The 15741-nt window shown below is 34.6% G+C and overlaps 2 protein-coding genes and 1 non-coding gene across 5 annotated transcripts; 2 read left to right on the top strand and 1 right to left on the bottom strand.

Moving 5' to 3' along the window:
- Positions 1 to 1796: 1796 nt before the first annotated feature.
- On the bottom strand, positions 1797 to 1869 carry TRNAF-GAA (transfer RNA phenylalanine (anticodon GAA)). The gene has a single exon. It is a non-coding gene; the product is annotated as a tRNA-Phe (tRNA).
- Positions 1870 to 2026: 157 nt separating this feature from the next.
- Positions 2027 to 7010, top strand: LOC18591439 (AP-4 complex subunit mu-like). The gene is made up of 13 exons (XM_018126218.2): positions 2027 to 2252; positions 2538 to 2632; positions 2870 to 3073; positions 3600 to 3716; positions 3801 to 3929; positions 4378 to 4489; positions 4883 to 4986; positions 5071 to 5175; positions 5282 to 5376; positions 5689 to 5776; positions 5938 to 5998; positions 6082 to 6155; positions 6759 to 7010. Exons 1-13 carry the CDS (start codon positions 2195 to 2197, stop codon positions 6855 to 6857), a joined length of 1341 nt encoding a protein of 446 aa, XP_017981707.1. The 5' UTR covers positions 2027 to 2194; the 3' UTR covers positions 6858 to 7010.
- A 339-nt stretch (positions 7011 to 7349) lies between these two features.
- Positions 7350 to 11627, top strand: LOC18591438 (HXXXD-type acyl-transferase family protein). 3 transcript variants are annotated; one of them, XM_018126217.2, is made up of 3 exons: positions 7350 to 7481; positions 9399 to 9878; positions 10584 to 11627. In XM_018126217.2, exons 2-3 carry the CDS (start codon positions 9450 to 9452, stop codon positions 11511 to 11513), a joined length of 1359 nt encoding a protein of 452 aa, XP_017981706.1. In that variant the 5' UTR covers positions 7350 to 7481; positions 9399 to 9449; the 3' UTR covers positions 11514 to 11627. The 3 variants fall into 3 exon arrangements, with proteins under 3 accessions (XP_017981706.1, XP_088665297.1, XP_088665296.1); XM_088809171.1 differs by lacking the exon at positions 7350 to 7481 and adding an exon at positions 9108 to 9238; XM_088809170.1 differs by lacking the exon at positions 7350 to 7481 and adding an exon at positions 9179 to 9304.
- Positions 11628 to 15741: the final 4114 nt, after the last annotated feature.

The following is a 15741-nucleotide window of genomic DNA, read 5'->3' as shown; positions in this document are numbered from 1 at the left end:
TGGATATTTTGCAATTCATGTAGTGGGCCCGCTGCAGCAGTGCGCGAGGAGATTTTTTTATTAGATACGAAGGAAACTGGGTGCGTACGGCGTCGTTTATGGTTTGCTGAAGCGGGAAATGATTCTGTATTTGGTGACGGAAGGAAACTGGATAAACGATGGATATTCGGGACGACTGGCGCGCGAAAAGGACGCGTGGTTGGATTTGGTGACGGAAGCAGCGAGTTTAGGTGTTCCTCGCTAATTAGTTGCTTTGACTAATGATGTTAATGCTACTGAATAGGGATTTGGTCAGTTGCCGTCATATGAGTAAAGTTCATTACTATGATTTATAAATTTATTTTTATTATTAAAATATTAAAATATCTAGACTATAATAAAAATTCAAAATTTAATATAAATTATATCAAAATAAACGCGAGGAAGAAAGTATTTGGATACCATGTGAACCATATCATAGTATGAAGGTTTGTAAGATTTGAATTAAGAGCTTTAGCTTCTTTCATTTATGAAAATAAACAATTTTTTTTTTTGAACCATATGGAGTAATTGTCTTCATAATGTGCACAATCTCTATAGTAAGGAGTACTATTAGTATCTAATTAATATTTTTGATGACATGACTAATTAATAAATTTTGTTAGTAATGAATTGATGATTTTTTTTTGTTTAAAAAGAGGATTAATAGTGTAGTTTTAATAGTGTTTGCGAGTTTATAACTATGTGTACATATAGCATAATACATGAAGTGTGACATGTATTGAATGGTATTAACTCGAAAATCGAGAGTTCAAATTAATGACAATGTATAATTAAGTAATATAAATATTAAAGTTAAAAATATAATTTCTCATGGCCGATATATTCATATTGATATTTGATAGTACTCTTTATGTTAAAAAAAAGTTGTCACTTCTTGACTTTTAATTTTTTAAAAATTTTAAACCTTGGATTTTTTATTTTTATATTTATAATTGTTGAAAATATAAATAAAATGTGTTTTAAAAAACTTTGAATGAAGTAATTATATTATATTTTTAAATTTAATTAATTTAATTATTAAAAATAATAAAAGCCAAAGTTGAATAATTTTGGCCAAAACAAACTTAACAATTGATAACTACATTAAGATAAAAGAGAGTGCTATTTTAGACTATTGAGCAATTTTCAATGCAATAGTACACCTATTTTATAAGCTCTCAAAAGTCAATTTTATTTACAAATAGTTAGCCTAGATAAAAAATTAAATTTGAAGAAAATTAGTGACCAAATAAAAATATAGATGTTGAAATGTTTTTTTATTAACGAAAATAGCTATATTTTTTTATTATAATTCTAAATTATCATTTTAAATATTTTTATTAGTAATACTAATAATATTGATCTAATTTGTTAGAATTTTAATTGCATCAAATAAATTTTATTGAAATTAATTTTTATTATAAAAACTAATAAAATTTATCTCATTTACAAATAAGAATAGTGATTGCATTGAATAAATTTCAATTCTTATAATATCGAATAACTTATAGATTAATATTACAGAATTTTAATTAATATAATTAAAATATTAATTATTTTATATATAATTTTCTTTTTATTGAAATATTATATATATATAAATAGTTAAATAATTAAGTCAATAAAAAATGTTAAATTGCAGGAAGTGTAGTCAAACTCGCGACCTAAAGATCTTCGGTCGCCCTCCCAATTGAGGTATCCATGCATTTTTTATTTTTTTCCAATAAAAATATTTTTTATTTAAACAATTAACTTCACATTAAGTCAATAATTATTGCGGTGAGCGTGGATCGAACACGCGACCTTCAGATCTTCAGTCTGACGCTCTCCCAACTGAGCTATCCCCGCGATTTTGTTTTTATTTTTAATTAATATATTTAGTTAAACAACTAACTTTACAACACATTTCCATCGCTCTCCCAATTGAGCTATCCCCGCAATTTTAATTTTATTGCTGAACAAATATCATATTTCTTCTCCTTTATCATAAAGTCTATTTGTCGGTCAAACCGTAACACTGAAGTCAACTCTCTATAATTCTGTTCATTCGATTACTAATTTAGACCCTTTATTTACTCAACCCAATTTTACAACAAAAACTAAGCGAGAGTCCAAAGAAAATCGCCATTTTAGCAGCGAAAGTTGATCGGACCAAGGTCTCACTTATCTAGCCATGATTTCGCAGCTTTTTGTGCTTTCTCAGAGAGGCGACAACATCGTCTTCCGTGGCTGTCAGTTCCTTTTTATCTCCGTCAGCTTACCTTTTCTTTAATCCATTTTTATTTATTTTAATTTTAAAGTTTCCCAAGTTCATTAGCTGCTGCATGCATGTGTTAATTTAAGCTCTGTTTTTCTTTGTTCCTTTTTAACTCAATTGAATTTAAACTTCAGACGAATATGTAAACGAAAAAGAAAAGCAACCAACCTGATGACTCTAATAATAATCGTAGCATCGTATGAATTATTTGCTCTTTTTTTTTTTTTATTTACATTTTTAATTTGTTAATGCCAAACAGATCGTGGCGAGGTGCAAAGAGGAAGCGCGGAGATTTTTTTTCGCAAAGTGAGGTTCTGGAATGATGATGGAGAAGGCGATGCACCTCCTGCATTTGTAGGTATTTTCTTTATAAAATCATCTTCTGTAATACAATTTTTTTCCTGAATTAATTGCTATTATTTTTATAATTTATCAAAAAGAAGTGAAAAAAATCGAAAGAAAAAAAAAAGAATTTGCTAAAAGAATAGCAACCAAACAGAGCTTAACTCGTTAAACATTATTCATAACTGACATTTTGCGCCTGCAATGTGATCTTATATGTTTTTCGTGTTTAATCTTCATGGTTGATAGAATGTGAACGGTGTGAACTACTTTCACGTGAGGGTTTCCGGACTATTGTTTGTGGCAACAACCAGAGTTAATGTGTCTCCTTCTCTTGTTCTGGAACTTTTACAAAGAATTGCACGCCTCATCAAAGACTACCTCGGTGTTCTCAATGAAGATTCTTTGCGGAAGAATTTCGTGCTTGTGTATGAATTGCTGGATGAAGTCCTTGTAAGTGTTGCTATTGTGTCTCTCTTTCCTTAATGAATTCAGCATAGAAGCATAGGCTGCTACTAGATTGTTTCTCTGCAAGCAAATCAGCTGTTTTTTATATGTACTATATGGCGTTAATTTCCAAAAAAAAAAAAGGCCACTTAACTGTATTGGCTTAATCTTTACACTGCCATCTTCAAAGACGTGCTTACCTGTCCCCTTTTGATGGTGAATTTGAAAGTTTTCTTTAGTTTTAAGGATCTTTTTTCCTTTCTGGGGGTATTCTAGTACAGTAAGTTATTGATCCGAACATGGCAGGCAAGTTTGTGGTAAGGTTTATTGTTGGAAGGGTCCTTGAGATGATCTTTCCTGCCAAAGTAGTGGGAAGGAAGGGGGAGATGGTTGGGGTAGATTAGAAATATTCTCATTAAACTAAAAGCCTAGCAAACATGATACTTAGTTTCACTAGGCATCTTGAAAATTTTCTATGTACTATTGTGTTATTTTCTCCATTACACACAAGTGCTCCTTGATTTTTATGCAGGATTTTGGTTATGTGCAAACAACATCAACTGAGGTTTTGAAATCATATGTGTTTAATGAGCCAGTTATGATAGATGCGGCCCGTATGCCAAGCCTTGGTCCAGCTGCTATCTTTATGGTATAAATTAATATTGCAAATCACATACTAGTGATATCTTTATTGATATTCAGCTTAAATAGGTTATTGATTTTCTATTTGCAGCAAGGCAACAAAAGAATGCCAGGAACAGCTATTACAAAATCAGTTGTGGTGAATGAGCCAGGTGGTAGGAGGAGGGAGGAAATTTTTGTGGATGTAATAGAGAAAATAAGTGTTACTTTCAGTGCTAGCGTGAGTACTTTCATTCATTTGCCTTAACATCAACATCGAGAAATTTGTGCTCTGTCATACCTGATGTCATTTAGTTGCAGAAATAAACTGAGACATTAGACTGCATTTTTAATAATTTTAGTTAGACTGATGTAGGTTTAATTGACTTCCATGGAATTGGTTTGGGTCTGTCTTTTAAGACAGCATGACCTGCATTGGCCCCACATGCTTCATATAATGCAAGGAACATAATAAATTTGCTCCTAAGAGTAGATAGTTTCATATGGGCTTATTCACTTCTTCTAATAGTGGTCCTTAATAATTTCAAATGCTTCGGTTACTTATTCTCAATTTGTTTAATAGTGATAATTTGTTTTATTGGCCTCATATTCGTATTTCATCCCTTTCCACCTATCTTGTTTCTATTTAAGTGTATTCCATGTTTTGTTAATCAATGTTGGTTTTACAGGGGTATATACTTACTTCTGAGATTGATGGCACCATTCAAATGAAGAGTTATCTTACAGGCAATCCAGAAATTTTGCTTGCTCTGAACGATGACCTTAATATAGGAAGAGTTGGTAAGTCAATCTATGGTATTTTATCAACTCTGATGTTTTAGGGCTCTTTTCTTTTCCTTTTTTTTTTTTCAGGTGAAGTCATATGACACTTTCTGGCTTTTGATTATTTTTTTTGCTTAAATGGACAAGATATTCGATAAATATATCAGAAAGGCAAAAGCTGCATGAGCATAACTTTCTTCATGACTTCTGAACTTGTGAACTAAGAAAAATTTCAACTCTCATCTGTCTAGAAACTGAGTTTAAATCCTTATCATGTCATCCAGAATGATTGATGAGTATGATCTGTGACTTTAATTCTGGTTTGTTTCCTTCAGAAGAATGTTTTCACCATTATGTGCCAATGCATTATTTCTATGTTGCATAATATTTATTTGCTGCTCTTTGCAACAGATTATCGTAGTTCATATGGATCAGGTGCTGTGATTCTTGATGACTGTAATTTCCATGAATCAGTACAACTCAACAGTTTTGATATTGACAGGACCTTGACTCTGGTGAGAGTTCATTTACAAATCCATAGCTTTTTTTTTTTTTTTCATTTTGTCTAGAGTATTCCATTGCCAACAACATTCTCACAGGTACCGCCAGATGGTGAATTTTCTGTCATGAACTACCGAATGACTCAGGAATTCAAGCCTCCTTTTCGTATTAATGCATTGCTTGAAGAAGCAGGATTGCTTAAGGTGAGTTAAGCTGCCTGTATAACCTAGGTTTTACACTTCAAGGTGTTTTGTCTTCTGTTGGATTTAAACTTTCAGTCTGCGTTGTATCTTGTGTACTTCCTCTCAGGCAGAACTAATTCTGAAAGTACAAGCTGAATTCTCCTCAAGCATTACTGCAAACAGTATTCTAGTACAGATGCCAGTGCCAACATATACAACTAGGTATTTCTGTTAACTCTAGGTTACATCCTCTCAAGGGTGAATCAACAGGGTTCAATGCTTGCTTTTCAGCATAAAGCACTTCAACAAAATTCCTTTTGTAAACTTTTCAACTATTTCTTTGATCACTATATCTGATGTCCAATTGCTCAAGTAGACTGGAGAATTCTAAATTTATAGAGGCACCTTCACATTTAAAATCGTGAATAAATGAGTAGATGTGACAAGACAAAGTGAAGCAAATTATAAATGATGCAGGAGTCATACTTGCATCAATATTACTATTGACTGTTTTTTGGAACAAATTAAATATAGAGTTAGCCTTGACTTGGAGCCTGGAGCAGTTGCAAACACAACTGATTATAAGGAATCAAGCAAGAGACTTGAATGGGGTTTAAAGAAGGTAATTTTTTTTTCTTTGGTGCCCCAAAGGATAGTTAAATTGAAGTTTATGCATTTGCTAACTTGACCTGTGGTAAGGTTTCTCCCTTCGGATACATGCTCGCTTTATGTTTGAGTCTTCAGTCATATACATATAATTTACCAGGCTGTGGTATATTGCAGATTGTTGGTGGATCTGAGCATACTCTCCGTGCAAAGCTGACATTTGCACAAGAACCACACGGTTAGATGATTCTATTTTAATTTGTCATTTTCAACTTGACTTTTTATCTCATAATAATCAGTGTTGTGTGTTACTTGATACAGGGAATATCACCAAGGAAGCTGGGCCAGTGAGCATGACTTTCACAATCCCAATGTACAATGCTTCAAGACTTCAGGTTAGAAGTTGACCATGTCTTGGTTCTTTGCATGAATAGAATTAAGTTCTGTTTTTGGTTCTATTGTTGAAATAATGTGCAAAGCACTCAAGATTCGATATTAATTGGAAATTTTTGCCCATGTTAATGTATAGTAATAGGTTGGCATTCATGCTTATCCCTTGTTAGGTGGCATTTCTTTCCTTACATGCGTGTGCTGCAAGCACAGGCACACATGCTCAATGTTTAGGGAAATTTGTATTTCTTTGCTTCCATGTGATTTCCATCCACACGCTGCGATCACCTTATATGGTGGCTGACGGACAAGTAGGAACTAAAAGTAATTGATTTCTTGACTTAAATTTCCAAAAAAAAAAAAATTAAAGGGGAGCGAACATTCATGCACCTAGTTACAGCTTGCAGGTGAAACTAGGTGAATCAGAAAGTTGTGTATTTTCATATACTTGTATCATCTACACCGTATAATATCTGAAATCACAGCATAAAGAAATCTAATGGAGGCTGCTGGATTCAATTATACATTTCTATATTTATATGTTACTGTATGATTTGAATGATTTCGATTTTCAAACTATTTATCTCTATTTAATTTGTGGTGCTCAGGTTAAGTACTTGCAGATGGCAAAGAAATCAAATACCTATAATCCATATCGGTGGGTGAGATATGTCACAGAAGCAAATTCGTACGTTGCTCGACTATGATTATCGGCAGCTCATCTCTTTGTTTTTCCTTTGTCAGTTCCTTTCTTAATGGCTCATACACTGCACATGACCTGTAATATAAAAAAAATAAAAAAATTCGATAACCCTTAAATAGATAAATTCCGATCTGTCGGCTCGACTAAATTGACTCAACGTCACCGGCTAAGCTATCATTGGTGCACCTGAGTCTCCATTCACCATGCATTTGTGTTTTGGAATCAGCATCTTAGGCATGTCTTGTCCTAGGGGAGGAATATTGGATTTGGAGATTGGCTTGTCTCCAAACGAACTAGTTGATATCCACTGCATAAACATGGTGATATCCACTGTATTCAATTTTTGGGGCCGAATGACAGATGATTGGAACTGCTGGGCAATTTACTTGTAGGGGGAACTTGATCAAAATTTGTAAATTTCCACTGTTCACAGGAAATCTCCAAGGACCGTAGCATAGATTTCGGAACTCGATTCCCTCTTTACCCCAAATCCAAATTTAGAGTTAAAAAAAGTAAGTTGAATGGTCTAATCTCTCGCTCATGCTTGGAATTGGTGAGCACGGTTGCCTTCCGAAAGTGGGTTCCATGGCCTACTTAGAGGTTTCCCTGCTCCTTTCTGCTCAAAAAGGTAACTAACTCTACTACTCAGATCTCAGATCCCAGATTTTCTTTTCTTTCTGACTTTAAAGTTTTATACTTTTTAATATTGCTTTCCCCCGTCAAAGTGTCTACCTTTTTTTTTTCTTTTTATTTATTTATTTATTTATATTACCATATATTTATGATGCTTCGTTTTGACTACTCGGGGTTGTCGACAGTTGGAATCGCATTCAATCATTTCAATCAACTAAGCTTTATTTTTTGGTACATATAATCAACTAAGCTTTGTTGAAACTGGAAACGAAACAAAGCTTTAGATATAGAAATTAGCATAATGCTAAATGTGTCAACTAGCATAAAGAGAGAATGCTGAATCTTTTTTCGTTAGTTGAACTTCGAGGCATAGTTTGGATGGGACGAATATTAAAACTAAATATAAGGTGAGGCGGCCAAAGTTTGATGGGATCAGTATTCCTAAGCATAATTAAAGGTATGCTTTCAAAAGAAGTCGGTTTCTTTAGTTTTTTTCTTTTTTTGGTTTTCCCAATGATATTTAACATTTCAGATTCAGCCTTCCCATCAAAAAAAAAAAAAAAATCCACCAGTTGGGTTATAGAGAGTTCAAAACAAGTTTTTTCTTCCTTTTTCTTGTGGGGGGAATTATCATAATTGGATGGTTTAATTGTTGATTGTGGTGATTAATTATTATTCTTAAATAAGAAATAATTCCAATAAAAAAAATCTCGGTGAAACGCTAAATGTACACAAAGTGAGACAGAGGCACATGAAGTCCATCATAAGGCCACTCTGGAAGCTGATGATGCAGTTCCCTAACACCCAAACAGGAAACACAGTCCCCCAATTGTCCCACACACCACTCGCCAAACCCTTCAGATTATTTCGGCAATTCCTTCCTTTGGATTTTTCACCCTCTTTCTGTTCCTTCTTGTGGCAAGATACGTTGTTTTTCTGCTTCCGAACACACCAACCCACACCCCCCAAACCCCAAATCAAGACCAGACCAGTTTTCCATCAATTCATTTAAAAATTTAAATGCAATGGTTTTAAATAACACAGATGCTGTCCTGGAATATCATGTCCGTATCGTAAAAGATCTTATACAATGGTGTCTGAATAATGAATGCATGTTTTTCGGACTGATGCTCTACATGCCTCCATTGAATCTTACACTTTCCCCCCCACTAACAGATAATACATAATTAGGGTTGAAAATTTTTTCCAAGTCATTTCATGTAATGATTAATGAAATTGAAAAAAATGGGACATATTTCAATAAATTATAAAATATATATATTTTGTATTTTCGATATTTAATCAAATATGAATATATGATATGATTTATCAATTTATATTGATACTATGTGGCCAATTTTCAATGTAGAGCTAAAACCAAGAACCTGGGCAGTAAGCATCGCCCTGCTTTGCTCTGTTGTTGGTGGGTTAAGATGGTTCAGAGAAAGGCTCAGGTCCATGTTTTTCCAAGACCCAAAAAAAAATAGTAGCAGCCCAGAGTTTGAGTCAGGAAAAAAGATTCCACCGCGATACCCAAAAAATAAAATTAAAAAGGGCGAAAAAAAGAAAAGAAAAATAGGTTTTGTCATGTGAATGAAAAGTGCTTAAGTATGGTAAATGAAAAAACAATTAAAGATTGAGCTTTAGCTTGTTATAAGTACACATATGCGCGCTATCTTCTTACTTCTTGGCCCTCTCCCCCTCTCTTCCCCTCCCTAAAGGAATCTGATCGTACTATCACCATATCCAACCGTAGATCTTCTCCTGTCCCACTGTTTTTTTCTCTCATACTATAGTCTACAAAGCTCTGCCTTCTCTGTCTCTCACTATCTCTCTCTCCATCCTTTGTCTTTCAATCGAACTCCTCTGACCTCTCTCTTTTTTCTCTGTGTTTCTTTCTCAACTGTTGCAGGGAACAAAGAGCAAAAAGAGTCATCAAAGGGAGGAGCAGAGGTAATTGAACATGTTCAAATCTCCAGAACTCCCAGATTGCTTTTACCAAAACCAGCCAACTTTAATCTGTCCCAACACCCCGACCCCAAAGCATTCCCTGTATCTCTCCAACCTTGATGATCAAAAGTTCCTCAGATTCTCCATTAAATATCTCTACCTTTTCAAGAAAGCTGTTAGCCTAGATATCTTGAGATATTCTCTCTCCAAAGTTCTTGTAGATTACTACCCGTTAGCCGGGAGGTTGAGAACATGCACACTCGACGATCAGAAGCTCGAAATTGATTGCAATGGTGAAGGCGCCGTCTTTGCTGATGCTTTCATGGATATCACTTCCGATGAGTTCCTCGAGATTTCCAGGAAACCCAACAGGTCTTGGAGGAAGCTCCTTTACAGGGTTGAAGCTCACACTTTCCTTGAGATCCCTCCCCTTGTAGTTCAGGTCAGATGTCATTTCCTTTTTCATCCTTTACTAGTAGTAGTTTTCCATTGACAAACTTATGAAATAGTGGTAAAGTAGTTGATATTTTTAAAGATTGACCTTAGTGATAATTAAATAATTCTTGGTTCCATTTGTTCCTTTCTTATTCAATTTTCAATCTGGGAATTAAAAAAAGGAAATCATTTTAAGTTGATCAGATTCCCAACTTAGCTTAAATGCTCCAAAATCCTCTGACTTTACTAATTATAGATAAATATAGTTCCATTTCCATGTTCTTCAATGTGATCTTTTCTGTTTAGTAACAATACTATATCTTTCCATTTCTAACGCCGACCCCATCAAAATTCTGCTTCCGTACAAAGCAAACGACGTCACGCTGTTTCTCCTTCTGACTTCTGCCTGCCATTACTCATTGCATTTGCCGACGGCACCGTTTTTGGGTACCCTTTTGGTTTTCCTTTGGCCTTTTGTGAAAATTGTACATGCTCTTTTTCAAAGAAAATGACCCCAAGACGTTGCTCCTCTCTCTTGTGTTCCTTTCACTACCGGTTGGTGGTGAGCCTTTTTTTTCTTTTTACCCTTTATTTTTCTTTTTTTACAAATTATTTCAAGAAATTAGTCAAATTTGAAATTATCCGTAAAATTAAACTTTACCTTAAATTTTCTTTTGGACTTTGAATTTATTTGTAATTTTTCATGGTGCAGGTAACGAATCTCCGCTGTGGAGGTATGATCCTCTGCACCGCGATTAATCATTGTATATGTGACGGCATAGGCACATCCCAGTTCCTGCACGCGTGGTCCCACGCGATCACCAAACCAACACTCGATCTTCCCATCATACCCTTCCACAGCCGCCACGTGTTGAAACCCCGACATCCTCCTCAAATAACCCACACCCACCTTGGATATACCAAAAATACCCCCAAAGACGATGCCCACGTGGACATCAACCAGTATTTACAGTCCCAGCCACTGGTGCCAACATCCTCAACGTTCACCGCTTCCCACGTCCTCCGACTCAAACGACAGTGCGTCCCGTCCCTCAAGTGCACAACCTTCGAGGCCCTGGCCTCCCACACGTGGCGCTCGTGGGTTCGATCCCTGGACCTGTCCCCTTCCCTCAACGTCAAGCTCCTGTTCTCCGTCAACGTTCGGAACAAGTTGAACCCGGAAATGCCTCAGGGGTATTACGGCAATGGATTCGTCCTCGCCTGCGCTGAGACCGCGGTGAAAGACTTGGTCACCGCGAATTTACACCACGGGGTGAAGCAAATCCAGCAAGCCAAATCCAGTCTAACCGACGATCACGTGAGGTCAATGATCGACTTGTTGGAGGACAAAGATGTCAAAACCGATACTTCCTCGAGCCTGGTAATTTCTCAATGGGCTAAGTTGGGGTTGGAGGATTTGGATTTGGGAGAAGGGAAGCCATTACATATGGGCCCTTTGACAAGTGATATTTACTGCTTGTTTTTACCGGTGGTTGGTAATTTTGATGCGGTGAGAGTGCAAGTATCAGTGCCAGAGTGTGTGGTTGAAAAGTTTGAGTATTATATGAAAGAAGGTTTGGATAAAGAAGAAAATGGAGATATTAATGGGTTTCATAACGGAGAACAAAATGGTTTGATTTGAAGAAGGTGCTGCAAAGTTTTTTTTGTTTTTTTTTTAACCCTCCCCTGGAAATAATGCGAGACACTTACTGTAATTTGAGTATCTAAAGGTGAATATCTGATTGCTTTTTTATATTTCGGAAAAGTACTTAAATATGCTTTTATGTTGTGCCCAAAACATTAGTAATCTAATTTTTTATTTATATAATGAGCGATTGATTTAATCGATTAAATCTTTTAATTCAACCGTAAAAGATATCAGGTTCGAGTTCCAGCATAATTCGGAGGTTAAAACATTTTTTTTGTTTCGGAATTTTTTTTTAGGTTCCAAAATGATGAGAATAAAGACCCTTAAAGTCTAAAAATAGTCCACTAGTAATTAAGTAGTGACAGCTTGAGGAAGTGATGGACCTTATGATTGCACATGCTATGCCATGACAGCCAAAGAAGAAATAGAGCAAAATCATGTAGAGCAATGTTTGTTTCCCTTTTGGTGGATTGCTGTTGGTTGATGGCTTGTACAAATGCCATCTTCCACTACATGTGTCGACATCCCACCATGTTAAAATGATCCAAAACCTGTCCCAGTGTCATATGTTTACAGTGTTAAAACATACTTATCGAATATATATAAATTTATATTCATAAAAATTTCGATTAAATGGGTAGTTTTATTGATGATTTTAGCTTTATATATTTCATTCTAAATTTCCAATATTTATTATACCTTTTCATTAATTTTTTTTTACCGATATTTTTCTAATTCTTTTGTCGATATTCATCAAATGATTTGAATTTGAATCCTCCAGAATTCATCTATTATTAAGTACAATATTCTATTTAAAGATAGCTAACTAAACCTAGCATGTTCCCTCAGCATAGCCTTTTAAGGCGTGGGCAAGGTAGGAGACCCCAAATTTAGAACAAAGGGGGTCGCTTTCTAGCATTTCTTGTATCAAACTTTTATGGATTGTCGTTTTAGGTCAAAAATGTCGAATTCATTGCAATTATACGACATTGTGCCAAACTAAGAGACAACACAAATCTCGAAAGTCATACATAGATCCGAGGTAGAGTAGTCAAGGCCTCCCTTGCCCATTAATTAAGTTTAGTATTTAAGGTGTTGAGCTTACTACATCCAAAAAGAAAATTAATTAAATTAATTACGTTTAGGGGCATTGAGCTTTTCTCTTCTAAACCTCACGAATCACATGGTCAGACAAATACTAATTCTGATAAGCAATGAAATGCTTCCCGTGAGATTTTTTATTAAAAAATGTTAATTGATATTTTTTAAAATTTAAATTTAACTAATCTTGTTTATCGTTTATAAACACCTATCATCGCCACTTGAATCGGTCGTAAATTTGACAATTCGGTATATATGCTGCATGATATTAATGAGTTTGATTTTGAATTCTTTAAGTACTATTTAAATAGATTACTACTATAGTACTGTGCAATGTGATGGCCTAGCAATGATTCAATGCTATAAGACAAGGCCAATCCGAAAGTGGGGGGTTGGGTTTTGTTTTCCCTAATGATTTTCCATAAAACCATGGACTTGCTTGGCTAAAGTTGGACAATTAGGCAATAATTGTTGTTTGGGGTTAGTGATTTCTTATCTTACAATCTTCTAATAATGAACTTGTTGTTGTTTTACTGAAAAAAAATAAAGGGGTCACACTTCTTATCTCATCTAGGCTTCTATTTAAATAACAAAGTGGCTAATAGAGAATGGGGAGGGGAGGAAAATGCCCCAACCAAATGCAAGTGCCAGTTATATTCCTTCTCTCTTCTTATCCAACCCTGTGAGGCAAAACCCATAGTGGCAGCTCACAATTTGTGAACACAAGCAGTCCTCTTTTCTCACAATATTTATTCTTGAGGTAACTCATGGTGGGGTGGTGATCATCATCTTCATCTTCCTTTTTAGGTCTAATCAGAGTCGTGCCGGCTCTTCTTACATCATCTGGACTGAACCAGCAGTGTAAGAATTCAGATAACTTCATGTTAACCTTAAAATAATGAAAAAAAGAAAACAAAGATAACATTAAAAATTTGCACGTGTTTGCAAGCACTCAACTTTGCTGCAACTGAAGTAGATATATATTTTATGCTTAAAGGTTGGTTCGATCAATATAATTTACACAGTTGATGGAGTGGGTATTGGTTTCCCCCATGGAAGTGCTTAGTTGCTTTTCTAAAGGTTAAAGTCTTCCTTCTTTCTTCCCATAAAAATTTTCAGGGCATTTCCTTATATTTCTTATAAGATTAATTGTTAGGGCAATGGGAATTTCCCATTGGAGCATAAGAAGATGATAAGAGAGAGAGAGCAACACATATAGAAAGTGGAACATTAGGAATTCGACTGATGTTGAAAGTAAGTGCAAATGTCTTATCTGCCACCCCTACATTCAACAACATTTCCTTTCTTCCATATACAATTGATTTCATTTTACTTGTTGATAAATCCAATAATTGAATGTGATTGATTATTTTTAAAGGTTTTTTTGGTCAATAGATTTTGAAATTTTTAAAATTTGAACTGTTAAATTGTACGATAAAATTAAATATATATGAATGTCCATTCAATAGTTCATGGTCGATTGAAATGTACAATAAGCTTAAAGCTTGATGGTTACTGGTGATTCAGCTCATGAGCCCACCCCCATGTTCGCATCAATAGACTTCTTCTTTCATTATTGAATTTTCCATTTTCTCTTATGACACACTATAAATCATTTTGCATTGCAAAACACTTTTACTTTTTCATTATGGAGTATAAGTATATATGGTAATTAATTAATACTAATATAGTTATCAAAAATTACCCACTCGCATGGTTTAATTAATTATTGAATAAGACATAATTTTTAATTAAAAATATTACAATTTCAAATTCTAATCAAGAAGAAATGTGGTGTTAAAGTCAAGAAAGGAACAATTCAAAGCCAATGTGAAGCCCATACATGAATAAGAAGCAAAATTAATGCAATTAAATGCCTCATATGGCCTACAGAATATCATGCTCTAAGTTGGTGATATGAAGGAAAGTTTTCAAAGTTACATTATTTACATATATAACATTATGCGTTACATATGCTTTAACAATGTATAGTATTTATATATTATCATTGACAATGTATTATGTATAATTACATTTTTATCTTAATTTTATTATATTATTTAGGCCACTAGATGATTACCACATTACTTTTGTAGACCCACACGAGAACTCTTATATCATCTTTATAATAATAAGAATTCCATTGATTCCTAATTTTTCCTATTCATCGTGCTTTTTAGCTCATCTTCCTATCTGTTCATTAATTAATTACTTAATGCTTTGCTTTTTTTTTTGCCTACAATTAAGTAATGATGAATTGTTAATATATAGGATTAGTCTTATCTAGGCAATAGCATCTTAGATTAAGGAGGGGATTATTATTAGTCTTCCCACTTTGAATAAAGAATTGTTCCTGTTGACCCTCTATAGATTGACTCTAAGTTAAAATAAAGTTTGAAATCGGAGGCTGAGCTGGATTGTCTTTGAACACATGGCAAAATTTGATTGGATTATATAGACTAAAACGAGGGCCAAACAAAGTTCAATGGTTTCGACCTTTGGGTGACTCCGCGTGACTTGGAGCAGTGCTCATAAAATAATGAAAAGTGCAAATAGCTTTTAAAAAGGGTTATGAATTTTAGATCGATTGTGTATTAAAATATAGAATTATAAATTTGAACGAGTTAAAAATAAATAATACTTTATAAGTTGATATTAATTGTGACATAATATCAAATGACAGTGGGGCTAGGCTTAGGTACTTGACATGGTTATGTTGACAATGAAGAATGTGAGGGGCCGGGTGGGCAATAGGGCTTTCCTCCCCGTGAGAGAAGTCATTTTCTTTTGTTTCATCAATCTTAATAGACAAAAAGCCAAGGGAGAAAGAAAGCTTTGAATTAACCACTCCATCACGTGGACTCCAGTCAACATCCCATCTCTCTTTTCTTTCTTTTAGAGGAGAAGACTCTTTTTTTTTTTTTCTCCTTCTTATAGTAATAAAAAACTTTATCCGCTCATCCATTGCGTCACCATGCAAAAAACAAAACCATGGAGATGAATGGCGGTGTCATGGGCCTACGGCCAAATTCAAGCCCAATTCTTAACTTATTGGTTTGTAATGGGCTTCCTAGCCCACCTGATAACGGGCCACACGAAATACATAATCTTTCTAATTTAT

The sequence above is a fragment of the Theobroma cacao genome, chromosome 8 (genome assembly GCF_053813885.1).
Source record: "Theobroma cacao isolate CCN51 chromosome 8, ASM5381388v1, whole genome shotgun sequence".
Taxonomy (NCBI): domain Eukaryota; kingdom Viridiplantae; phylum Streptophyta; class Magnoliopsida; order Malvales; family Malvaceae; genus Theobroma; species Theobroma cacao.
Note: the sequence above shows the minus strand (reverse complement) of the source record. Positions and strands in the feature narration are given on the sequence as shown.

What these genes read in the sequence shown, in the direction of transcription:
- LOC18591439 (XM_018126218.2), top strand. Translation starts at nt 2,195, where the DNA reads ATGATTTCGCAGCTTTTTGTGCTTTCTCAGAGAGGCGACAACATCGTC. An exon ending in AAGAAGCAGGATTGCTTAAG is followed by an intron (nt 5,176 to 5,281) that starts GTGAGTTAAGCT and finishes ACTTCCTCTCAG; the next exon opens with GCAGAACTAATTCTGAAAGT. An exon ending in TTGAATGGGGTTTAAAGAAG is followed by an intron (nt 5,777 to 5,937) that starts GTAATTTTTTTT and finishes GGTATATTGCAG; the next exon opens with ATTGTTGGTGGATCTGAGCA.
- LOC18591438 (XM_018126217.2), top strand. Translation starts at nt 9,450, where the DNA reads ATGTTCAAATCTCCAGAACTCCCAGATTGCTTTTACCAAAACCAGCCA. An exon ending in TCCCTCCCCTTGTAGTTCAG is followed by an intron (nt 9,879 to 10,583) that starts GTCAGATGTCAT and finishes TTCATGGTGCAG; the next exon opens with GTAACGAATCTCCGCTGTGG.